This window comes from Capricornis sumatraensis, chromosome 1 (assembly GCF_032405125.1).
Source record: "Capricornis sumatraensis isolate serow.1 chromosome 1, serow.2, whole genome shotgun sequence".
Lineage (NCBI taxonomy): Eukaryota > Metazoa > Chordata > Mammalia > Artiodactyla > Bovidae > Capricornis > Capricornis sumatraensis.
This window is the reverse complement of record NC_091069.1, coordinates 102,604,609-102,630,891: the sequence shown is the minus strand read 5'-3', so window position 1 is coordinate 102,630,891 and position 26,283 is coordinate 102,604,609. Positions and strand designations below refer to the sequence as shown.

At 46.4% G+C, this 26,283-nt stretch overlaps 1 protein-coding gene across 1 annotated transcript in view; it reads left to right on the top strand.

The window, feature by feature from the left end:
• The window catches only part of CNGA3 (cyclic nucleotide gated channel subunit alpha 3), a 40,889-nt gene that overhangs the window by 3,491 nt on the left and 11,115 nt on the right, over positions 1 to 26,283 (top strand). Inside the window, exons 2-5 of the mRNA XM_068969909.1 lie at positions 11,237 to 11,370; positions 19,021 to 19,134; positions 21,407 to 21,586; positions 24,772 to 24,825. Of these exons, the coding sequence (XP_068826010.1) occupies positions 11,252 to 11,370; positions 19,021 to 19,134; positions 21,407 to 21,586; positions 24,772 to 24,825 (467 nt within the window). The 5' untranslated portion in view covers positions 11,237 to 11,251. The remainder of the gene's footprint in view (positions 1 to 11,236; positions 11,371 to 19,020; positions 19,135 to 21,406; positions 21,587 to 24,771; positions 24,826 to 26,283) is intronic.

Below are 26,283 nucleotides of genomic sequence, written 5' to 3'. Positions count from 1 at the left end.
CCTTTTCAGAACAGAGAATAACATTTGTTGTTCGGCCGCTAAGTCGTGTCAGACTATTTGTCTGTGCTTTACTACTTTCTTTGGTGGATTTGGTGGAGGTTTACAGGAGCCTTGTGACCTGACCATGACCTGACCTCTGGAACAAAGAATGTGACCCCAAGAAGTTTGCAACAAGTCACCACACCCGTCCATCACCTTTCCTAGAAAAAGGCTTTACTGAAAGCTTTTAGAGCCCTGCAATAAACCTTTCTCTGCTCCAAACTGCAACATTTTAGTTTTGATATTACTTGGCCTCCTGTGTTTCTGGCACACAAACTTGAATTTAGTAATAGATTCAGAACGTCTCAGCAGCTTAGTGTATTGCCTATGCAATGTCTGCGGTTCCAAGGCTTGGTGGAGTTGGGGGCCAGGGTTCCATCAATGGGGGACTCTGCTGGCCAGAGCCTGCCACTCTGTCCTCAGCTGCTCTGGAAGGGGGACTGAGAAGTAAAAGCCAGTGCAACTGGCTTTGGTGAGCATTCTATGCCGGTAAGTGGGATGAGAAAACTCATACCACCTTTAAGGAAAGGGTGAGTGATTTGGTTTAAATGGAGCATCAGTTTTAAGGTAATATGATCAAGGTTACAAAACATCTTTAATGTCAGGCCAAGGCTACATGCTGGAGAAAATAGGCCACATCTAAAAGTTTCTGATTGACGTGATTAGAACTACTGTGTGGGAATTCCCTAGTGGTCCAGTGGTTAGGACTCTGCGCTTCCACGGCAAGGGGCATGGGTGGATTTGTTTCGACAATCCTGGAGAGAGGGACAAGAGCCTGGACAAAGGTGGGAGCAGAACTCGAGAAGCCAGGAGCTGCTTCTGATTGTTCACTGTCACACCTCTACTGCCTGGTACGGTCCTGGCACATGGCTAGGGCTCAAGCCATTTCTGAATTAGTGAATGGAAGAATGGAAGGCAACAGAGGGGACAGATAACCTAGAGGACTTGGTGTCGGTAGATCTAGGGAAATGAGGGAGAGGGAGGTCTGGAAGCTTATGCCAGTCTTAGCTGGGGGATTAGCAGGCTCCAGTGGGAGGGTGCCATTCAGGTCAGTTTTGTATCAACTCTTCCTGGATATGCTGCGTCCTCTCTCGCATGGCCCACAGCCTGGCCCTCATCTCATCCCCAAATCACTTCTTTTGTCCTGTCTTATTTATTTACTTTTGGCTTGGCATGCAGATCCTAGTTCCCCTACCAGGGATTTGGAAGCATGGCATCTCAACTACTGGACCACCAAAGGAGTCCCTCTTTTGTTGTTCTATGAGGAATTTCACACATCCCATCTTGTATTAGAATAATCTAGTGTAGGGGTTAAACCCAAACAGACTTGTTCCCCAGTGCTGCCACCATTGTTAACAATAACTGTTGTTAGCCATTCTGAGCCCAAGGTTCTTCATGTGCAAATTGGTAGCAGGAGTTACACTATCTGCCTCATTGGCTTGTTGGAGAAGAAATGAAGCAATTGGAGTGAATTTCTCAGCACAGTGCCTGGTATGGCAAGTGCTCAAAGTTGGATATGACCATTTTATAATTTACTATAATGACAGTGTACTACTTTTATAATCATATCCCAAAAGTTAATTAAGGGGAAATAACACACTTTACTTCCTGTGCTTGCAGCTAGTCTTGGAAATGGGTCCTTGGGGAAAGAAGGGAGGTGCTTTGCCTGGCCTTGATGACTGTGAGTGTGTGTGTATGTGTGTGTGTTGGGAGGGGCAGACATAATTCTGCAGAGAGCATCTATAAGGCTGGCTACAGAGATCTGGGTTCACTGGCTCTAGCAACATCTAGAAAGTAGTTTCATCCTCTTGGAATCTCAGCCTGAGCGGCTGAATCTTATTGCAAAGTAGTTATTTAGAAACTGAGTGCACTTAAAGCTCAGGAAACCAGAGTCCCATGAATTTTGAATCATCTCTGCTGAAGACCAAGACACTTTCCAGGCATGTGGCAAGCCTCTGTTTGGTGGTTGAGTAACAGAACTAACAACATTGTTACAATTTCAGTGCATTCTCTTTCACCCTAAATCGCTTCCTGTTTGGGGACAATGTTAGCTTTTTTTCTCAGTCAGGAATTGAAAATCTACAGCTGGTATGTGCAAGCTTCCCTTTGGTTGGGTTATAGAAATGCATAGAGTTCAGAAGCAGGAGAACTCCACCTTCTGCGGGTTACAGTTTAACACTTTCAACACTCCAAAAGGAAATCCTGCACCCATTATCAGACATTTTCTTTTCTAACTCCCCTCCCATCCTTGTCCCTGGCAGCCACTAATCTATTTTCTATTTCTATGGATTTGCCTATTCTGGACATTTCATACAAATTGAATTATATGATATGTGGCATTTTGTGTCTGGCTTGCTTACTTAGCATAATGTTTTCAAGGTTCAACCATGTTGTGGCAGGTATCAGTATTTTATCCTTTTTAATTGCCAAATAAAATTCCACCTGAATAACATTATGTAGATAGACCATATTTTGTTTATCTAGCTATCAGTTGATAGACATGTAGGTTGTTTCCATTTGGGGACTATTATGAATAATTCAGCTATGAACACTGAAATACAAGTTGTGCGGACATATATTTTCATTAGGTATCTGCCTGTGAGTAGAATTCCCGGGTCTTATGGTGACTATTTTCAGCATTTTGAGGAACTGCCCAGTTGTTTTCCAAAGTGGCTACACCATTTACAGCATTTCTACCAGCTGCGTGTGAAGACTCCAGCTTCTCCACATCCTTACCAAGACTTGTTATTGTCCGTTTATTTCTTAATTATAGCCCTGTTAGGCAGTGTGGAGTGATATCATGATTTTGACTTACATTTCTCCATAACTAAATATATTAAGCATTTATTCATGTGCTTGTTGAACATTTTTGTATCTCCTTAGAGAAATATGTATTCAAGTCCTTTGCCCATTATTTAATTGGGTTACTTGTCTTTTTATTATTGAGTTGTAATAGTTCTTTACATATTTTGGGTACAAGGCCCTTACCAATATATAATTTTAAATTATTTTTTCCATTCTGTGGGTTGCCTTTTTACTTCTTGATGGTATCATTTGATGCACAAAGGTTTTATTTATTTTTTATGAAGCCCAACCTTTTTTTTTTTTAGTCCATTATACTTTTGATGTCATATCTAAGGAACCACTGTCTAACCCAAGGTCATGAAGATTTACTCCTCTGTCTTCCTCTAGAAACTTTATGGTTTTAGCTCTTATATTTAAGTCTATGACCTATTTTGAGTTAATTTTTATGAATGGTATGTATTCTTTTACATACCAGCAACATTTGATGAAAATACCATTTATTCTTCCCCTCATTGAGTTATCTTGGCACCATCGTTGAAAATGAGTTGATCATAGATGCCCTTAATCAGGTTGAGGACATTACCTTCTAGTCCTAGTTTATTGACAGTTTAACATGAAAATATGTTAGATGTTGTCAAATGCTTTTCTTGTGCCCGTGAGATGAACATGTTTTTACCCTTTAACCTGTTAATACGGTGTAGTGTGCATAGTTGTGCTTAGTTGCATCCCACCCTTTGTGACCCCGTGGACTATCGCCTACCAGGCTCCTCTGTGCATGGGGATCCTCGAGGCAAGAATACTGGAATGGGTAGCCTATCCCTTCTCCAGGGGAACTTCCCGACCCAGGAATCGAACCCAGGTCTCCTGCATTGCAGGTGGATTCTTTATCAGCTGAGCTGCCCGGGGAGCCCAATATGATATACTAGGCTGATTAATTTTGGATGATAAGCCAACTTTGCATTCCTAGAATAAGTATCACTTGACCGTGGTATAAGATACTTTTTATGTATTACTAGATTTGGTTTGCTAGTATTTTGTCATTAAAATCTTTGCCTATTAATATAATTTTTGTCTTCTCACATTAAGTTCTGATATTTAAGTTGTTTGTACTGTGCCATGTCCAGAGAATATTGACATTATATAGTTGCTTCCCCTTTCTGTTTTTGAAACTCTAGAATATTTTTATCTCCTCCATGTAAGATAACATTCATAGAAAATAGGAGAGGACTATCAGGTACAATATTTGCACTGTGGAGTTTTGTCCCATCATGGAAATTCTGAAACAGAAGGCCCTTTAATAATCTACTGGGTCTTGGTTTGTAACTCTGTTCCGCAGAGTTCCCAAAGGTATTCTACCTGCATTTTAAGGGTTTTTAAAAATGTATATTTAAATATTTTAAAACCCCAAATGAATAGAGATAGCATTGGTCGGTATGATGTGTTCCATACCTAACGTTACTATTCGGATATTATGGTCAAAATTAACTTATATCCCACTGATTGTCTTTATAAAAATTATCAAACATTTAAATAGAACACTACAAGTGAATGTTCTTTGAATTGGGTTTCTGTGGAAGACTTCATCTATGTGCTGTAGTCTATGTCCCATTATTAGATGAAGAAACTAAAGTGCTGGGTCACATGCCCAAATTGAAGGCTGAGCTGAGAAGAGACTCCGGCTCTCCTTTCTCTTAGTACAGTACACATGACCACCTATATTGTCTTTCCAATGTCATGTGTCGCAAACAAAAGATATTTTACTCAGAGGGAACTGCTTGAAAACTCAAAACCGTCATCACTGAGCTCATGGTCTGCTCTGTGGCTGGCTCACATGTCTGAGTGACTCAGTGGCTCAGCGTTAGAGCTTTTCCCTTCTACCCTGAAGTTCTCAGATGAAATAGGAAAGAAGGGAAAGGCAATCAGAAGTGTGCTTTAGATAAAAGTTCCAAGGTGTGCAGACTTTGTGGGAGCTACTAGCTTATCTTTGGAGTTTAATTTGACAAAATGAGCCTGCCCAATCTCACACTTACTGAGAATTAGCTGAGTGCTTTTGGCCCAGAGTGATGCTAGGTAAAAAGTTGAGTTGTGGAGGCTTGAAATGGCTGAAGCCCGGAGACAGGTTACTTTTGAGAAGATCAAAGACCCCAAGTGGTAAAAATGGTCCATCCCAGCTGAAGAAAACGGAAGCCTGGGCCAAGTGTGTGCGCCCAGCAGGACTGCAGGGCTCTCCTCTGGTGGGGATTCTCATCTGCTTGGCGTGGCTTTGTGTCTAGACTTAGTGTCTCACTGATTGGACCTGCCAGGCCCTGATTGAACAGGAGTCACTGCCCAGGACAGTGATCATTCACAGAGGCTTCACACCTCTCTATTGGTGTGCTACATCCAGGTTTTGGAAAATGACAATGTGTCAGTCGACATACATGGAACCAGGACTGGTTTTCATGTTTAAGCCAGAATAAAAAAGAGGACAGGACATGGACAATATTTTTTTAGTATGAGAAGTTAGTCATCACAAGTGGGGACCAAGATTTTTTTTTCAGAAGCACATTTCAATTTAAGAAATAAAGCTTTACATGTTTTAACTTCCTTTGTGGCTTACTTGCTCTCTCCCTGATAAATTCCCCTCCATTCTTAAATAGGACGTAAATGTTCAGCATGACTCATTCACAGAAGTGTTAGGAGGATCAAAGGAGTTTAATACAACTTAAGTTATCAAGAACAGTACCAGGCAAAGAGTAAATGCTAATAAATATACTATAGTAATTATCATTGTCATCATTGCAGTTACTCACCTGAATCTTCCTCCATTTATGCCACCTGCTTTTTATTACCTACCATGAGTATATGATGAGTGTTTTGGAGGATAAAATATGTTAAGTAAAGTTTATTAACTCCTTTAAGTCTTCTGGAGTTAATAAAGGAATGAGAAAAACACAACAATAGCTGGGCAAGTTGTGTTAGTTAGACTCCTGCCTACTTAAATGTCCAAGCTGAGAACAGTGGAGAGAGTTAGAGCTAAGCGCGAAAGACAATCAAATCCTTAAAGGTGCACAGCACAGTGGTTCACACGTGGTAGATGTCGAATGCTGTTAAATAATTATGGTGATCGCTCCTCACATAAGGAGTCTCCTCAGACCTCAGCGGTCCCTAAGACAGAATTAGTCCCCCGCCATCTGCGTTGCTTCCCATCATGCCTCTGTCTCTATTTCAGCACCTCTCTTTCCTCCCGCTGCTGTTTACATGCCTGTTTCCTCATGCACTTTTGTGTCTTCAAAGACAGGGACCTGTTTCCTTCATCTTCATACTCATCAGGGCCAGGTGCAATGTTTAGGACACTGAAAGAATCAGTAAGTGTGTCAGTGGGAAGAAAACACGTTGGATTTAGTGATGCTGTAAAAAAAGAAAGAAAGAAATTGTCTGAAACAGTGTGTCCTAAATTCCCCAGTCAAGCCCTGGAAAACACACATGGATTTGGGAGATGATCACAAACCACTCACACCTGGGATCTGCTTCAAGGTCACTCTACTAGTTGGTAGGATGTATCTTCTTCCCATGCTTAAAATTGAAATTATATTTGTGTACATCTAATCTCCTGCAGTGGGTGTGATAAAACAAACCACAACATGGACTTCAGGGTCAGAGAGGCCCTAACCTGCATTTCCTCATCTCCAAAATCAGCTTCACTATTACCTCTTAAGATTCCTAAGGATGTACAAATAATGGATATGCAGGTGTCCCACACTCAGGGGACCCTGGCTGGATGGTGATTTCCATTCTCAACAGAGCCTCAGTATTACTGATTTTAATTTCATGATCTCATCTGTGAGTTCTCCTAGAGTTTATGGGACCAAGATATGTGAAAACACTTGGGTGGTTGGGGAATCACTTGGATTGAATTAAATGTTTATCCTGCCTCTCCTGGGCTTCCCATGTGGCTCTAGTGGTAAAGAAACTGCCTGCCTATGCAGGAGACATAAGAGATGCGGGTTTGATCCCTGGGTCAGGAAGATCCCCTGGAGGAGGGCACGGCAACCCACAATGGTATTCTTGCCTGCAGAATCCGATGGACAGAGGAGCATGGCAGTCCATAGAGTCTCAAAGAGTCGGACGTGACTGAAGTGATTTAGCATGCATGCACCTACCTTACCTGTTTGAGTCATACTACTGAGCAGCCAAATAGTGTCAAATTTTCTTTTTTTAAGAATATTTCAGCTAACTTATGAAGATGGAATGGTAGAATATCACCAATATGCAACTCCTAATGAATCAATGATCACCAATGGCTGCTAAAATCACCCAAAGGAATATTCTTGCAAAAAAAAAAAAATATGGAACCCAAATTTAACCACATCCTGAGTACAGCTACCAGTTTACAGGAAACATTGTAAAATTGGAATTGGCAAAAATCCATACTGTGGGAAACTCAGTAGTACAAGCAGTTTTGTTTTTTTTTTTCATAAAAAGAAAGAAGAGAAATGCATAGAAACTTTAGATTTAAAAATACCAAAGAGATACATCAAGCAATCAGAATATATAGACCTTGTTTGGATCCTTATTCTTTTAAGTAATTTTAAAAAGACAACTATTATGACATTTATGAAACAATTGGGAGAAAAGATCTTATGATTTATCTTAAACTAACATTTTCCTTTAATTACGTACATTTTGCCCTGCCCTGCCCAACCTTGTTCTCCTGGATAAAGAACACAGAATTAAAAAATAAAATTAGATTACTTCTAACCCTTGAGAGGTCTGGGTCAAGGGCCCACTTACCATGTCTAAACAACTAAAAAACATTCTCTGAGTTGAGGTAATTCCCTCCTCTCACCATAAGAACCCACAGAATTTTGGGTAAGGGCATACTGGCAGGCAGCTTTTTGGGGAAAGTGGTTCCAAGGAAGAGAAGTAAGAGTCTTGGAAGACAAAACAAGGAAAAAAGGGGAAACCACCCCAAGTGTAGATTATCAAACTAATCACCACTATGGGCAACTGGTTAGATCCTTCAAGGGGTTCTGCAAAGAGCCCTGTAGAATATAGGTCTGAATTGTCTCTCTGAGGGAACAAAAGAGGGGAATATCTATCCTTGGTTCTGGGTTCTGTCAGTCAAGGGTTGCCCAAGGAGGGCTTGCAATCTAGCACTTCGGGGTTTGCACACGTGTCACAATGGCCTCAGAGCACGGTAGCATGGGGAGATTTGATCTCCACTCTCCCATCCGTGGTTTGCCCCCCTTCTTTTCCCTTTGGGTTTATCCCAAGTCGCAGGGGAGACTTTCACACATGCTCATGGACATTCTCCCCACACCTCCAAGCTCCATTTAACCCTCCCACACAAACAGCTCCTCCTGAGCCACCTGGAAGTCTAAGGGTGTGAACACTGACACACTTCTCAGGAAGACAGACCTGGGAAGAGGCCCCAGCAGGCTCGAGAGCCAGCTGGGCAGAGAATTTGGGGATCCAGGGCATCCAGAGCATAGCCTAGGGCAGGGGGCAGGGTTCTGGGTGGGCATGTCCTGTTGGTCATGGGCTGTGGTTGGAAAGAGGTCAGAGTGGGTCCTTTAAAGAATGGGACCCCAGGCAGGGCCCCTACTGCTTAGGCCAAAAAGCAGTGGCAGTTCCTTTCTACCCACAGACTTTACACTATCAGGCTTTGGAATCAGATTTTTGTTCATCTTGGCCCAGGTCTCAAGAAATAACATTAGGGAAACAGCTCACCTGTTCAGTTTCTTCACTGGAAAAGGGAGACTGCTGGAGGGGGTTAAAGGAGACAGTGTTACGCAAACACCTACTCTGTGCCTGGCATGCAGGAGCTCTCCACTGTGGGCAGGTCTGTGAGGGTCCAGAAGTGCTGCCTCCATTCAGTGGCATCAGGGTCAGGGTTTGAGCCCAGGCAGTTCAGGGAAAGGGCCCAGACTGGAGGCAATGAGATGTTTCTTTGTCTGGTACAATTTTCCTAGAAATGTACAAAGAGTAATTTTGATAGGTTTTCAACAGAGTCCCAGACTTCTTTAAGAGTTTCTCTAGATCCCACTGTAAGCTCCTTGAGGACAAAGCTGCATGTTGTTTTCTAATAAAACCCTAGCTCTTAGCATATTGTCTGGCACATAGCTGAGTACAGTCAGGGCTCAGTTAAAAATCACTGTATGGATGACTTCAAATTATAGATGTATTTCTTTAACAGGAGATTCTTGTTTCATATGTTGGCATCACAGTTTCTGCAGATATCTCAAACTGGAATCATTCTCTTCCTCAGCCCTCCTCCTTCCCCAGTCCCCGCCTCAGTGGGCAGCACCACCAGCCCCACACCCTCGAAGGCATGGCAGCATGACTCCCTCATTGATCCTCGATCAGTTGCCATGTCCCCATGCTCCTATCCATTTAGTTTTTAAATTGATTACATTTGATTCACTACCACAAACCTAGTTCAGGCAACAATTGTCTCTCCCCTGAGATACTGCAGCACTTAGCTGCTCATGTTCCCTGAATATATCCTCCCCATTGCAGCCAGAATAACCTTTACACCTCTGACCACATCCCTGCTGGGCTTAGAGTAGAATCCTAGCCCTTGACACACCTAGCAGGACTCTGGTATCTGTCATCTGCCCCACTTGTAAGATCCTTGACAACTGTCTTTGTCTTATATTTCTTTGTATCTCCTGTGGTCAGCCAGAAACTAAGTTACATAAATGAACATCGTTTTCAAAGACCAAAACCATTTTTTATCTATTGAGAAAATATAAAATTTTAATTAAATCATTGACTTAAGCTATCAAACCTCAGAGATGAACCAGGACTATCTAAGCCAATATCTTCCCCTCCCTGAGTAACTTGTGATGAGCACGGACCACATATATGTTAGGGGCTTTGGTGCAGTGCTCTGCGCTCCTTGCACCGACCTTCCTTTGGATATGAAATTAATTTAGTTCTGGACTGAGCCATTGGGCTGTTTCTGGAAATCACCATTTTTCTCTGGAGTGGTCTCAACTGACTTCTGACACACTTAAGCCATGCGGCTGCTCGAGAGAGCCTGTGCTCATCTGCCTCAGGAAAACTATCCTCAGGAATTTATTTTCTTCCTGCAGAATTTTGATCAGAAACCATGCAACTGGTCTGCTATTTCCATCATGCTAGCTGTGCACTCACATCAGTTTTCTTTTCTCATCGATCAGAGGTCCACCTTCCACTGTTTGCTGGAGGGAGAGTATTCATGGTCAGCACTGGGATCTCAATTTTTTTTTTTTCTCGCTTCAGTGATGTCCGACTCTGTGTGACCCCATAGACGGCAGCCCACCAGGCTCTGCCATCCCTGAGATTCTCCAGGCAAGAACACTGGAGTGGGTTGTCATTTCCTTCTCCAATGCATGAAAGTGAAAAGTGAAAGGGAAGTCGCTCAGTAGTGTCCGACTTTTAGCGACCCCATGAACTACAGCCCACTAGGCTCCTCCGTCTGTGGGATTTTCCAGGCAAGAGTACTGGAGTGGGGTGCCATTGCCTTCTCCGGGGATCTCAATTTAGTCATCTTTAAATAGAGACAGAAATTGTATGTGTCTGATGAGGTTATTTTGAAGATTAAATGAGATGAAGTGTATATCGGGTTGAACATCTTGTTGTAAAGGTTTTTATAAATGTCAAGTATTTAGGCTTTTTATGCTTTGTTTTAAAACAAGATTTGGGGGGGCTCTAAAACGAGCAAAATTGTAAGATAAGTATAGGCAAATGACAAAGTCAGACTTTTTTTTTTTACTTAAAAAAATTGTTTGTTTATTTTTGTCTCTGCTGGGTCTTTGCTGCTGTGTGTGAGGGCAACGAAGTTGCCCTAGTTGCGGTGCAAGTTTCTCACTGCTGTGGCTTCTGTTACAGAACTCAGGCTTTAGGGTGCGGACGTTAGTATCTGCAGAATGTGGGCCCAGTTGCAGCTCCTGGGCTCTAGAGTATAGGCTCAGTAGTTGTGGAACCTGGGCTCAGTTGCTCCACAGTATGCGGGAATCTTCCTGAATCAGGGATTGAACCGGTGTCTCCTGCATTGGCAGGTGGATTCTTTACCACTGAGCCACCACAAAGTCAGAGTTAAGAGGGAAACGGCATCATTGAAGAGAATCATGAGGGTTTAGCTTTCTTACATTGGATACCAAGTTCATTCATTTGTTTGATCAGCATTTAATTTTGAGCAGTTCTTGGCATGCAGCTTATACAAAGGAGTAAAAGACCTTCTTTGTACTTCTGAATGGGAAGAAGAACCCAGAGAGAGCCAACTGAAACACTGTGGCAGGAGTTGTGGGAGAGATGGAGGGGGACGTGTGCCAGGGCTTGTCTGGGGAGCAGCCCTCCCAAACAATCTGGGTGTTCAGTTACATCCTCGTCCTGATGACATATCTGGTTCATGTTCATGTTTCAGCAGCCTTGGGGTGGAATGCGACACAGCGAGAAGATGGCCAAGATTAGCACGCAATACTCCCATCCCACCAGGACACACCCCTCGTTCAGGACCACGGACAGAGATCTGGATTGCATTGAAAACGGTCTCAGCAGGTAGGATGGGCTTTAACTTCATGCCTGGAACAGGTTGTTCCCATAGCTGCTCCTGACCGGGGAGAAAGAATGCCTTAGCCAGGCAGGACATGTTGGAGGGTGGAGGCTGTTCACAGCACTCCTTCTAACTGCATGACTCTTCCCAACCCACACTGAAGTAGTTTTTATTCTCATTTTAGAGATGTGGGAAAATGCTCCAAAAATCATATAACTTTGGGAAGGCAAGAAAATGAAGATTACAATGCAGCAGATTAAGCACGACTGTAAAAACGTCCCCAAAGCGCCACACTTTCCCTTGTGTACATCAAACATTTATCAGGCTCTGTCTGCACCAGGCACTGTCGTGGGCGCTGGGGTGGAGTACCAATCCAGCGCCCTGCCCCTGATTTCCAGGGGAGAGTCAGGACTCAGTCCTGCTCATGGACTTGGGGGGAAGGGACCATGCCTGCCAGCAAACATCAGCACCATCGATGATGTCCGACATAGGCAGTCACCTGGAAATCTGGGGCCTCTACTTCAAGCCCTGTTCCTAACTTACTGGGAGATCTGGGAAAATGCACTAAACCCTCTATGCCTCAGATTCTTCAACTGTAAAATGGAGCAGCATTGGGAAATGGGAGTATCTATTTGGTACAGACGGACTTACATTTTTTTGATGCTTCTTAAATTGTCAACGAGCTGATTGAGTTAAACCAGGAGAAACTGTATTTCCAATATTAATGTTATTTTTGTCCCGCATATATAGTACTGGAAACTTCTCCCACCCATGTAAATTGGACATTATCTAAGGCCCAAAAATGCAACAACAGTCCCTCAGTCCTTGCATCCCTGGCACTGGCCCTCCTCCATCATTTCTCCTCACTCACTTGTATATGTCTCTTCCTCTCTCAGATGCACATTTCATTTTTTGTGTCCAAGTTCTTTGTCCCAGGTCCTTAGCAAACTTTGCTTATGAGTGATGGACAGTAGTTTCCCTATCATTGCAAACTTATGCAGTCTTTGGATCCCCACTTTCTGGGATTCAGGCAAAGGAAGGAAAGTCTCAAAGCATGCCAACAGATGTTTATTCCCTCCACTCTTGCAAGTTGGTGCTGAGACCCAGGAAATTTTATATGACTCAGGGGCACCAGAAATCCTCACCCTACTCAAATCTCTCCCTGCTAACTGGCTGACAGTCAATATCTGTGTTCCATAACTGAGGGCTCCTTCCTTTAGCTTAAGGCATTGCCCTTATTTAAAAGGAAAAAGAACACTGTTAGGACAGTTATCTGCTATTAAAACTTTGGTATATATTAATAGTTTCTTTCTCACATTAGAGCTGATAAAAACCCCTGAAGAAAGGGCTGAAGAGGGGCTTCAAAGAGGGTTGCTTGAAAGAGGGTTGCTTCAAAGAGGGTTGCAATAAAATGGAAAAAAGGCCCAAGGGGGACTTACCTGGTGGTCCAGTGGCTGAGACTCCAAGTTCTCAATGCAGGGAGCCTGAGCTCCATCCCTGGTCAGGGAACTAGATCCCACATGCTGCAACTAAAAAAAAAAAAATATATATATATATATGTCCAAGCATGGCACACAACAAGAAAGAGAGGCTCCCTGGAGACATGAGGCTCCTAGGATCTTGGGCCCCAGGGAGAAAGACAGAGGCTGTCAGAATCAAGAGCATGTGAAGCAACATGGAACTTGTCCCCATTGCTCCCTTTTGCTTCAGGCAGGACAGAGCCAGAGCATCTCTGGGATCCAAGCTCCCTGGGGTCTGTCTGGCTTCTCCCCATGGGAGAGTCAAGAGAAGGCAGGTCCAGCAGGTGGGCTGGGGCTCCTGCCCAGAATGCCTGCTCGACCCACACCACCACCTCGTGGGCCAGCTCTGCGCAGCTCATCCCAGCTCTGCCTCAGCAGGTAGCCAGCACATCCCATCTGGTCTGAAGGCTGTTCAAGAGCCTCTGGTTTCCCAGAGCCTCTCTGTGAGGTCAGGTTGGGCCCATGCACACTCAGAGGATGGGTCTGCCACACAGCAGAGGCTCTGAAATGCTGCCCTTGGGCAGTCCTCTCTGCCCTCTCCCCTGGGTGATGCCATGCCCTCCCCTCCCCTGCTCTGCATCCCCAGGCCAGCATGGTGACCAACAGCACAGGCTTGAGGCCACTCTGCCAGGTTTGAAAACTGGCTCTGAAAAGCTGATCAACAGCTCCAAGCCTTAGTTTCCTCATCTGCAAAATATGCTAGTTCTGACCTCAGAGAGCAGCAGTGAGGTTAAAACAGGGCAAAGCTCATGGCACAGCCCCTGCCATGCGGTGAGCACTTATCACCACTCCCTGCTGGTTTTGGAGATGCTCACCTCCATGGGCCTTCTCTGTGTCCCAGGCTGAAGCCTTTTCTGACCCCTCTGACCTCCAATAGCCCCAGCTGCCCTGACACCTGCACTGGTCATTTCCTGCCTGTGTCCATATCAGGCTGTCTCAGCCTGACCACCAGTCAAGTCTCACTGAGCTCCACTGGGGGCCATGCCCAACAACACATGTGGTAAGAGCTTGTTGACAGATTAGTACAGAATCCCATGGAAACACTAGAGAGATCTCAAAAGGAGAGACAGGAAAAAAGCTTCCTTCATGAGAAGCATTATCTCACAGAGCCAGGAGTGGGTTAACAAAAGTTTCCAAGATGGTTCCTTAGCATCACTGAGGATTGAGAATAGGAGTTCACACTGGGGATGGTACAGCCTTGGGCCAGAAAGCTTCTTCCAGGCCCCTCCCCTGCTTCTCTGAGCAGCCTAACATCTGCTTATGGACAGACCAATTTTCCCTGTAAGATTTATTTGAGCAAAAGACTTTGACATAGTCACATAAAATTTTTAAAGTTTCCAATCACTATTTTGAGGGAGGAAATGGAATCTGAACGAATCATAGATCTTTGCCTTGAAATTCCAATCCTTTTAGAAAGCTTTTGGAGAAATAATTACAAATGGGTGTCCTTGAATATGAATCACTCTTTATCCTCAGTGATATCACACAGCTGCGCTGGGAACCTGTGTGTTGGTTGGCCCTTTGCTGAGGGCCCCCCCAAAGAGGGAAGACGTCATCTTCCGGTCCCCTGAGACATCTCTCTTCCCAGCTCTTTCACCAAATTAGAGACCAGTTTCCATTTCTCTTTTAAATCACTGAGATCATTTTGCTTGTGAAGAGTCATAAGGAAGGATCAAAGTGTTTCTTTTGAACAACAACAAAAAAAAATTAAATTTACACCTTGAAAAGACCAGAAATAAAAATATCTTGCATTTTGCTTTTTCTATTTAGATCTGTTTCATTGACTCAATTATTTAAGAGCTCTCTGGCATATTTTTGCAGATAATGCAATAAAGGCTTCAGAACCTGCTGCAGAGAATTGCAGCTAGCACCAAGGACACCTCAACCCCCAGAGCAATCTCCTGGTGTAGCTATACTAGATGAGCTGTTGGGATAGAGGGTCATGTCCTACAGAAGAGGAGACTTCTTCGTCCTGCTTCCTGAGCAGAGCCCAAAGCAATTATCACAAAAGAAAACCATTTGCAACCTGCTTCCCCAGGACCGAAGGCAAAAATGCAGTGACCTCGGTTCCCTGGTCACATGTGGCTGGGGCAGCACCTGCCCGTCACTCTACGTCCTCAGGGCTTGGGAGGAGAAGAAAAATAACGTCTCACACTCTCCACCCTTGTTCTAAAAGGTCACTTCTGTTCACTCGCATGTCCCCAAAGTCACTAGAGGAAGACACCAGATCCACAGAGCACAAAGTTAATTACCGGTTTCCATTCTGATGAGAACCTCTGCTTCCTCCAGTGACAAAAAAGCCTCACCTCATGGACATGAATTCCTCTGTATGAATAAACACAGAAGGTGAGCTTTACAGGTTGAAAATGACCTTGTCTTTCCAAGCAGTCAGTTTCTTGTGCTTCACCAGTTGTCCTTGTTCTTGCTGATTACCGACCTCACAGGGCTTTTTCCTGTAGAGGTGGCATCACCACCGAGAAGGAGTCTGCGAGTGGGAGGCAACGTCGGGTTGTCCTGGCCTGATCTGCTCGTTCTATAGAGCCTGAGGCCTGTCAGGTCCTCAGCTAGCTCCTGGCAGGACAGGGCCTGGCCCCCAGTCTCCACCCTCTGTATTTCCCTTCGAGGTTCTGAATCTCTGATCTTGCAGTGATTGCCAGAAGGTTCTCCCTTTCAGCAGTACCTGTGTGTCCCTGGGGACTCAAAATGTCACCTCAGACATTTGTTTCCTCTCCTCCCACCCCATCTTCCCTTCTGTCTACCTTGTGAAATCAGTTTCTCTGAGGAGTAACTCATTAGATTTGCTATTATTTAGGTATCTCCCAGGCGTTTTAAAAGGGTAGAGATTCTGGAGCTAGAAGAAAGACATCAGGGTAGAACTGTGGGCATCAAGAAACAATTAGGGAGATGCATCCAGAAAAAAAAGCCTCTTGGGTCCCTTGGACTTACAGCATATAAGACCCTTCCTGTTCCTCACAACTAAATGTGCCTTTTGGGACTTGGGTGTTTGAACAAGTCGTTATTAAATCAATTTTTCCTTTGTTTCCTTTTCAAAGACCAGGAAAATTAAACTCAGGGAGGGTAAGTGACAAGCCCGCAGAACACCTAGCTAACAGGTTTTGGGGTAGGGACTCAAACCCAGGCCTCTGGGTCCCCCACTCTGCTGCCTCCCCTCCCAGTGGACGCCGCAGGTCCAGGCCACAGGCAGTGGCTCTCACTGCTGCAAGCCGCAGGCCTGCTTTGAAATCTGGGATGAGTTCTGCCCCTCTCACTCACCCACAAGACCTGATGCGATGCACATGGAGTCTTTTGCTGCGGATGCAAGTAAATCTGCTCTCAGGAGGTGCTCCCACATAATTAGCAGAAACCAGACTAGGCAGAAATGCTGGGCTGACTGCCTGGTGCTTGGAGCTCTCTGAGGAGCTGGTGGGGACAGAACACCTTCGTCCTGGGGACCACCTCCAGATCTTCCGGGCACACAGGCCATGCAGAGCTCCAGCCCAGCTGCCAGTTGCTGCCCCCACCTCCAGCTCCCCACCCCCAGGCATGCCAGCTGCTCGGAACCAGGGATTGGAGAGATGGATTCACTTGTCCCCCTGCCTCCTCCTCCTGTAACTGACCCGGTGCCTTGGAAGAGGCATTCCCAGCTTTGTGGTACACAATACTAGAAGGGCAAGGGAATTGTAGCTTCCTAATTGTAGCAGGGCCTCTGATAGGGTCTCTCTCTTTAAATTAATTTTATTTTTGGTTGCACTGGGCCTTTGTTTTGGCGTGCAGGCTTTCTCTAGTTGCAGCAAGTGGGGGCTACTCTTTGTTGCAGTGCCCAGGCTTCTCATTGCAGCTGGTTCTCTTGTTGCAAAGCATGGGCTCTAGGTACACAGGCTTGCCTAGTTGCAGCACGCAGGCTCAGCAGTTGTGGTGCATGGGCTTAGTTGCTCTGCAGCGTGTGGGATCTTCCTGGACCACGGACTGAACCCATGTTCCCTGTATTGGCAGATGGATTCTCATCTACTGTCAGGGGAAGTCCTGACAGGGTCTCTTATATGTGTAAGGTTGAGGTGTGAGTGGTCTTTTATGAGATTAGAGAGAGAATTCAATTAGGTGCTTTGGCAATTAAAAAAACACGCCCACATAGTGCAGCTAGGGGAACCAGAGTCACGTCTCTAGTGGCATGCTACAGAACTCAGTCCTCAGTTCAGTTTAGTCCCTCAGTTGTGTCCGACTCTTTGCGACCCCATGGACTCCAGCACGCCAAGCTTCCCTGTCAATCGCCAACTCCTGGAGCTTGCTCAAACTGATGTCCATCAACCATCTTATCCTCTGTCATCCCCTTCTCCTGCCTTCAGTCTTTCCCAGCATCACGGTCTTTTCCAATGAGTCAGTTCTTCACATCAAATCAAGAAAGTATTGAAGTTTCAGCTTCAGCGTTAGTCCTTCCAATGAATATTCAGGACTAATTTCCTTTAGGATGAACTGGTTTAATCTCCTTGAAGTCTAAGGGACTCTCAAGAGTCTTCTCCAACACCACATTTCGAAAGCATCAGTTCTTCAGTGCTCAGCATTCTTTATAGCCCAACTCTCACATCCATACATGACTACTGGAAAAACCCTAGCTTTGACTAGAAGACGGACCTTTGCTGGCAAAGTAATGTCTCTGCTTTTTAATATGCTGTCTAGGTTGGTCATAGCTTTTCCTCCAAGGAGCAAGCATCTTTTAATTTTATAGCTGCAGTCACCATCTGCCTCAGCCATGTCCTATTCAACTTTTGTTTTAATTAGAAAATACAGAAGGCAGATTCATGAGTGGGTGACAGCAGGCTTTGAAATGGGATGGAATGGCATTCAAATCTCAGTTTTTCCCGAAAGTTATTTAATCTCCCTGGACCTCGGTTTCGTTCTTATAACGTTGTTATATGATTTAAGTAATAAAATGTAAGTGGCTGACATACAGTAAGCAGTCAATAAATGGCAGATACTTTACGTATCACTCTGTGTGTTTTCAGCAAAAAAAAAAAAAAAAAAGTATCCTCGATATGGGGAAGCTGAGGGAGAGAAGAACCTGCTGGCTGTCAGGGCTGAGCAGAGACTGCCTGGAGGAGACACGGTGTGGTAGTGAGCTCCCGCCGTGCTGGAGACAGCAGGGCTGTTGCAGAAAGGAAGAGGCAGCAGCTTGGCGGCTGGGTTGTGGAATTCTGACTTCTGATCACTCACTGGGGAGACACAGAGCCTTTACCCTGACAGTAATTCTTGCTTACTTCTTCAACAGTGTTGCCACCTTGTTAAGAAGGCTGATTAGGTTGGAATAGGTCATGTGATCAAATTAATTTGTCTTGCTTGGGCTCCTCAAGACTCAAAGAATGAAGTGCAAATCCTTAGAGGCCAGTGCCTGGATGGCTTTTAATCAGGCTGATCAGACTTCAGCCCCAGGAAGTTTTAAAGGGAAAGAAAGGAAAACAGGCTCCAATAGACAGATCTTATTTCAGGAAACTCAACAAACACCAGGCTCTGCTAATGCTCAGACTTTTTGCCCTGAATTGCACAAGGGAAAGTCCGCCGCCCCTACCTTGGCAAAAGGGCACAGCAGAAGTGGACTTTTATTTGAAAGCACTATACAAATATGAAGCCAATTCATTACAGTATTTCAGGACCCTCCTCTTAATCAGTGGTTTCCTGCAGCACATACACACTGGGACAGAGGGCAAGGGAAGACCTCTTGAAGGAGGAGGCACTTGATCTGGCTTTAGAAGATAGGGTTTCAGCATGCAGAGATGTGTGTGAACCAAAATCCTTGTTCTGGAATCCTCATTTGGAAACAACTGCTGTGGGTCCAGAGGCAGGCACGGTACCTCCCCGACCCCAACCTCCTGCCCTCGGTGCTCTAATAAGGACCACTTACTGCTGGATGGCCCCTTTCACCTAGGCTATGGGCAGTGGCCTCCTTGCCATAAAGGAAAGGACACATTATCCTAGAAGCCAGGATCTGCTGGAGCATGAACTGAAGTGTGGAGACCTGGCGTGAGGATCTCTGACAGCGGCGTTCCTCTTTAAGCAGAGCATCTGGCCATTTTGGTCCTCAATGTGTCCAAGAGGTGGATGAGCTGGAAATCAATTTTGCTTGCTGCATATTTGATTTCCTAGGACCCACTTGCCATGCGAGGAGACATCGTCAGAACTGCAGGAAGGCATTGCCATGGAGACTAGAGGACTGGCAGAATCCAGGCAAAGCTCCTTCACCAGCCAGGGTCCCACCAGGTAACTGACCAGTTTCAGCCCTCAGCTTGGGAAAGAGGAGACAGAGGCAGAAACAAGATAAGTCTTAGGAAGAAATGGTGCATGAGGGTGGGGTTGCAGATTTGGAGAAGAAAGGGGCAGGAGAGGCAGAGGCAGAAATCTATCAGCGAGTAATTTCCTCTTGGGTCAGGTGTTCTGAGCTCAGAAAAATCTAAGAAAAACTGCCTTTATCTGAAATTTTTCTCATAAAAAATGATATCGAGGTACTTGTTCAATTCTGAAAGAATTCAGAAAAAAAAAAAAAAAGCCAACCAGAGAAGTTTCAGAAAAGAATTCAGAAAGAAGGCCAGCCAGCCAGGGGGGACTACGGGGTGGAGCCCGGTGGCAGGCAGGTGGCAATGGCGGCTCTGTCTGAAATAGCCCCTGGCAGGTCCACAGTCATAAGTGTCTAGACTTCATAGCACACATCCTTGCAGAAGCATTTGAAAGATTAACTAGGCTCTGAGCTCTGTCTCCGTTCTGATGACATCTGTCCTCCAGCATCAATAGCTGCACCACCTGGAGGATGTCATGTCGCCTCTCAAATCTTGTCTGAAGATGCACCTGGTAGCATGAGGGCTGCCGCAGAGCCCACACTGGACAGTCAGCAAATGCTGGGCTCATTATTTCCTTCCACTGATTTTTTTTTCATCCAAAGCCAGAGTTTCAAACAGTAGTGTGTTCTACAGTTTCTGCTTAACAGTATTTCAAAAAAATTAATTTGTCTAGTTATTCTTCATGTTTTTGATGGTGGAGGATTATTTATTTCGCTAGCTCCTTGTAGTGGGCACTTAAGTGATTTGCAGTGGGTTTTTTGTCTTATTAATAAAATGCTCTCTTGAGGCCTGTTGATTATAAGGACGAGAACACCTTCACCTCAAATGGAGAGGGGAAGGCTAGAGCAAGGCTGGAATAAGCTAAGATCCAGGCCACCTCATGGAAATGGAGATGGTGGGGCTGATGAGGGGCCCTGGGGAGGCAGCCGCCTTCCCTGTCTCGTTTCGCTAACAGCACTCCATGATCCATGTGCTCTTTCCTGCGTGCCTCCTCCGTGTCTGGCTTTCTCTTCTCTCACCTCAGCGGGTACAGGCTGAAAACGGCCTGCACCATGCGATCCTGAGCTGTAACACCCAAGCCCGTCTTGGAGTGGTTTTGAGTTCAGAGGCTTGAGTGACTGAGTCTCTGTGGGTCAGTTGTCTGTTGCCCATCCCTGAGCCTGTTGGCCGAGGCTGGAGCTCTGTTCCACCCCTCAGCAGAGAGAGGACCTGAGTGGGTGGAGTGTCAGAGCAGAGAGGTTGGGCTGGGCAGGCACCTTGACATTCATCTGCTGCAGCAGCTATAAGCCTCTCCATTCTGTTTGTGGGATATTCCTGCACTTCATCTGTTTTTAGGCTATGGTCACAGGAGTGTGATGGGGATCAAAGTATGTGACAATTCATGACTCCATACCAGGTTGGTCACCACAGATTTGGGGGGACAGTGCCTTGTACTGTGGGTGCCAAGTCAGGGAAACCAGACACCAAGAAACAGAGTTGAATCTCTCGGCCCAAACTCCCCCCACCCCCCTCACCTCCTCCAAATGTCCCCCACCACTGCAGAGACTCAGGAGGTGGGGCTGAGGGAAGGTTTTACAGGGAAAGCTGGAGCTGAGATGAGCTCTAGGCATGTGGGCTGCCTGGGTTCAGGTGCTTGAGGCCTGGACCGGGTCTGCTGCAAGACAGAGGTCAGTGCACATGGCAAAGGGACTTCTCCACAGGCCTGGAGAGAAAATAAATTTTGTATGAAAAGCAATTCATAGGACAAGTGTTGGGGAAAGAGCCTAGGTTGTATCTGGGTGCTTCCTCCATTAAACTTGCTCTGAATTTTATCCCTATTTGGAAATTGTATTTTTTTTTTTTACTGTTCCTCTGCTTACCACTCATAACAAAGAGCTCTACATGGGGCAAAAGGAAAAATGAGCAGAAAAACTTGCTAAGGCCCCAGTGGAAGGATCATGCCTTTGATGGAGTCCAGGCATTAAACTGACAAAGCCACAATGAAAATACTATCTCTTATGGAGGAAGCTCCATCCCAGGTGGCAGAGGAGGGAGGAAGAAGCAGTTCTGGGGAGTGGGGACAGGGGTGGGGTCAAACCTGAGCCTGCCGCCTGCCGGGGGATCCTGTCCTGCCGGCATCACTGCCCCTGCCCCCACCCCCTGGGAGGGGGCTTCCGCCTCTTTCCACTGCGCCCTGGCTGCCATCTGTGTCCTTCCAGGTTGTCACGCCTCATCATCTCGCTCCGTGCCTGGACCGCCAGGCACTTACACCAGGAGGACCAGAGGCCCGACTCTTTGCTGGAGCGTTTCCGCGGAGCCGAGCTCAAAGAGGTGTCCAGCCAAGAAAGCCATACCCAGTTCAATGTGGGCAGCCACGAGCCACCAGACAGAGGGAGAAGGTAAGGGAGACGGGGCCACTTGTACCAGATGGGGCTGGAAGCACTTGCGGCTCATGTGGTCCAGTGTGGATTAACCCAGCTGGAACATCGGTGCCCAGGTATTCCCTAAAGAAAGGGTCTGTTCTGGGGTTACACTGCATGTTCTAAGCATCTCCGTCAGACTTCAAGAAGCCCTGCAGGAGATGAGCCCTTTAATCTGAGGCCCTAGCCTCAACTGAGCTCTGACCCTGTCCTCTGCAGAGCCCCCCTAGGATTCCCTGCTGATGGTGCCTTCAGAATCTCACCTGCAGGACGTTGGCCTCACCAGTCTCTCCATCAAAGGACCCTCATCCTACACTGCACTGTGACCTCTCTTGCTAGAAAACTGAGGCTTTTGTACCACGAGCCTCGAGGAGTACCTACATGGTACCCACAATTTTATGGATGGGTATAGGTGCATTCTTCTGGGGAAAAGATCTGAAGGTTGGTTAGAACTTTCAAGGGGAACCCAGGTTAGGTTGAGAACAATGAGGGGACGATAAATGGGCCTGGGGGGAATGGGGAGAGTGTTTGCTTTTCATCAGGAGAAGGGTCTGCAGAACAAGGGCTCTGAGCACCTTGCCTGGCTCCCTACTCAGCGGGGAGCTTGTGGCTGGTGCTGTGGGGTGCAGGCACATGGAGAAGTTTGCAGGGGCTAGACTGATATCCCCTGCTCCCCGCCCCACACAGAGCTGCTGCCTCCCCTCCCCATCCCCTCTAGTGCTCTTGAGAAGCACCCAGCTTCTAGTCAGTGGGAGACCACTGAGCCACCACGGGTTGAATCGGTTGTCGATTAACAGCAGGAGGTCTCTTTAAGACCCCTTAGCAGTAAGAGAGGTAAGCCTGTGGGGGAAGCAGACCTCTCAGCCTCACAAACAGGAGGACACTTGCTCAGGACTTGCTTTAAGGGAAACGGGGGCTTGAACAAGATCTTTAAGCTGAATTCTCTAGGTCATGCCAGGATTTAAAAGACATAGAAAGAAGGGTGAAAAGAAGCATGGTTGTTGCAGAACCGACAGTCCCTATGTCATTTGATAGAGAAAATGCTGTTTTTGAGTCAAAGAAACAGAAGGGCTCAGATGTGGCACCTCAAACAGGCAGAGAAAGCCCCTGGGGAGTGAAGGCTCTGAAGCTTTGGGGAAAACAGGATGGATCTTCTCAGAGCTTCAGTTTTATTTCCAGATTGGGGTGGGGGGGGTATATTTTTATTACAGGTCATGCAATACATTGTGAAATGTGCAAGACATACAAGCATGCTTAAGATAAAATATGACAGTTCAAAGAAATGTCTTGCTAGTGACATTAGGAGGTCTGCATTAGTCTTCCCTGCTGAGGAAGGCATGAGAATTGCTGGCTGAGAGGCAGAGGTCCAGTGGAGCAGCATTTTTGGGGCTACTGTTTCACACGAGTTTGGACAACAAACCGTTGGTTTCCTGGGCTGTGAGAAGGGTGCTGTGGAGGGCCTGAGCGCTGGGACATGTGCAGGCTCCCAGAGCTGAGCATCCCTGGGAGGGAGCTCTAGGACCACACGGCACACGTGCTGTTCACTGCTGAGCCAGAGAGACAGGAGGGATGGAGGCTAAGGAAGAGGGGAACATGGAGAAGCGGGGTGGGGCAAGGATGGTGTGTGGCAGGGAGGTAGGGTGCAGGAAGCAGAGAAGCGGTAGGGAGGGAAGGAGGTTTGTTAGCAAGTCAACAAACTGGTTCAGTTCCTTTGGGGCAAGCAAAGACTTCCTTGGCTTAACTGATCAAACTGTTTTCTCCACAACTTGAGATTCATGTAGACGAACACTAGACTCTGTACATTTCCCTGTGTGACCAGATAAGTAGAGGGTTGAGCTAGGACCCCATCAGGGCCAGGCCCCAACTTGCCACCAATGCCTGATTAACTCACTGGAAGGTTCAGGGTGGGCAGGTGAATGCTGTGGTGCAGGATGGGAGCAGAGTAATCAGGGAGGCTTCCTGGTAGAAGAAGACCTTGAATTTTCAAGGCCAAGTCCTATGAGCCAAGCAAAATGTATGCAGAAATGGGTCTTAGTTTTCCTAGGGGTTTGGCCCAATGAGATTATGGGCACAGGGGTGTGGCAATCACATGCCACTGCACCCCAGAAACCTAAACGTTCCTTTGTAATAGCACAGCTTTGATTTCTCGGGGGATTTTCAGATGGTAAATTAATCCCGAAAAAAGCTATTAGAGCCACATCCTGAATGGAGGGAGGGAGGCATGGGCAGGGCATGCAGAAGTACCAAAAAAAGTATTTGGCTAGATGTTTGACATCAGAGGAGAGGTGCTTTGAGAATCAGTCTGGAGAGTCCCAGGCACTGGCTTTGGCCCCCAGACCTCCTGTCCTGTGACTGGTCTGCAGTGACCACAGACAGGCAAGCCGCCCTCCAGCCCTGTGAGGCCAGGCTGGCTTTCTTAAACCAGCTGTCACACACGTGAACTGGCAGCTGAGCTCACAAGGATCACGCCTTTTCCTAAAGAACACCATCAAGAACTGCCCAGTCCAGCTTTAAATAAACATCGCTGGGTGCAAAACCAATCCCCACCTTCTACAAGATTCTCACATAGATCTGGGTAGTGGGCCCTGAAGTTTTAAGGTGAATGTTGGGGACAGGGGTGGGGAGGATGGGCTGAACCCTGGGGCAGCTCTGCCCTCGGTCTATTTTTGGCCCTAAGAATCAGAAGCGACCCCTGTGATAGGGTGTCTGAGGGAGGGGCCCTGTGAGAACCTCGTCCCTGCCGACCCTCTCAAAGTGCTGCTGCTGCTGCTAACTCTGTCCACCTTGGCCCAAGGCACTCAGCCTGTTCCCCCAGGAGGGGGTAGCCTCCATGCCCTCCGTAGTGTCTGGTGCACTGCCTGGCATGCGCTAAAACGCAAGAGAAATTGAGGCCAGGGTGCTGGATGGGATTCAAAGAGGCACTCCCCACTTATTCAGAATCCTCACGCTACCCAGTGTCCATCCTCTCCTCTACTCCAAGGCATTCACCAGCACAAACTGGTCACACACACAAAAGAAGTTTGTCCCCAACGATAACAATTCCCTGTGATCAAACTGCGTGGAAAGGCCCAGGAGACAGGGGATGGGAGTCCCAGAATAACTGCCTGAGGGCAAGGGGTCCCCAGCAAGTGGACCGAGTTCAGATTCTCTTTGCCTTCCCACAGTGACTGGCCCCTGGCCAGAAACAACACCAACACCTGCAACAACTCGGAGAAGGAGTGAGTACCTCTGCCCCCTCCCACTCCCCACTACCGCCCTCCTGCTGTGGACACCCCAGCTGTGTCTCCCTCCTCAGTCCTGCTGCTTCTGCCACACCCGCCAGACCCTGCTAGAACCCTGCTCCTGGCATTGGAAACCCGTCCCCATGGACACACGTGGGGAGGGACCTGTTTGGTGAGACTTGCTTGGGCAGGTCCGCTTTTCTGTGTCTTGCATTGTCCTTATCTATAAAGTGAAGGAGCTGGATGGGTAAACATTTTCAGTGCCAGCACCCTCTGTTGCTGTGTATCTGAAGGGGCAAAGCTGGAGCCCCTTTACTGAGCAGTGGGCCTCCTCCTCCATGATAAGAATGTACTTTTCATTCTGCCTCCTCAGGCTCCTACGTGCCAGGGAAGTGCTCTTGTCTTAAGGCTAATTTGGGCCCCTTTGGAGGATGTGATCAGGATGTAATCAGTGGAAAGAGGAAATTTAAATATTTCCAGAGAGCAACCTCTTAAAACACTGGCCCACTGCAATTGTTTCCTACCACCTGATGCTGAGCTGGCAGAGAAGTTTGATGTGTGATTCTGGCAACGCCATCCAAAATCCCAAACAGGGAGTGTATATGTGGTGTGACCATTTATATGTGTGAATACATGTGCACGTGTGCCCCGTTCTCTAGCCTTCCTTTATGGAACACCACGGGGATAGGTAGGGAAGGGGGTGGTCTCAGTTGGAGCCTAGGAGGACAATATCAGCAAGCAATGCCAATTTCTTGACTTCCAGTTGACAGAGAACTATGCCAAGGCTTTTTCTTGTTATTTCCCTTTGTTCTGATAGAATTTTTGTTTCTGTTTCCCTCTGCGAACATTAGTTGCATTGGGGGTTTTTTGGTTGTTGTTGTCTTTTAAGTTTATTTCTTTAATTGAAATAAGTTTACAATGTTGTGTTAATTTCTGGTATACAGCAGAGTGATTCAGTTTTATATATTTATATACTTTTTCAGACTCCTTTCCATTGTGGTTTATCACAGGATATTGAGTATAGGTTCCTGTTCTATGCAGTAGAAACTTGTTCTTTATCCATGCTATATATAATAGTTTGCATCTGCTAATCCCCAATGCTCAATCCATTTCTCCCTTGAAGTGAAAAAAAGAAGGGCTTCCCAGGTGGCTCAGACAGTAATAATGCCTACAATGCAAGAAATCCAGGTTCAGTCCCTGGATTGGGAAGATCCCCTAGAGAAGGGAATGGCAACCCATTTCAGCATTCTTGCCTGGAGAATTCCGTGGGCAGAGGAGCCTGGTGGGCTGCAGTCTATGGGGTCACAAAGAGTTGACCTGATCTCAAACTCCTAATCCAAATTGGGACATCAAATCCAGAGACCCAAATGTCAGAAAAACAAAATGATTTAATCTGCAAAATGATAGCTGTTTCGAAATGTGCTTGATGTCAAGGCAAACCTGACATCAAACACC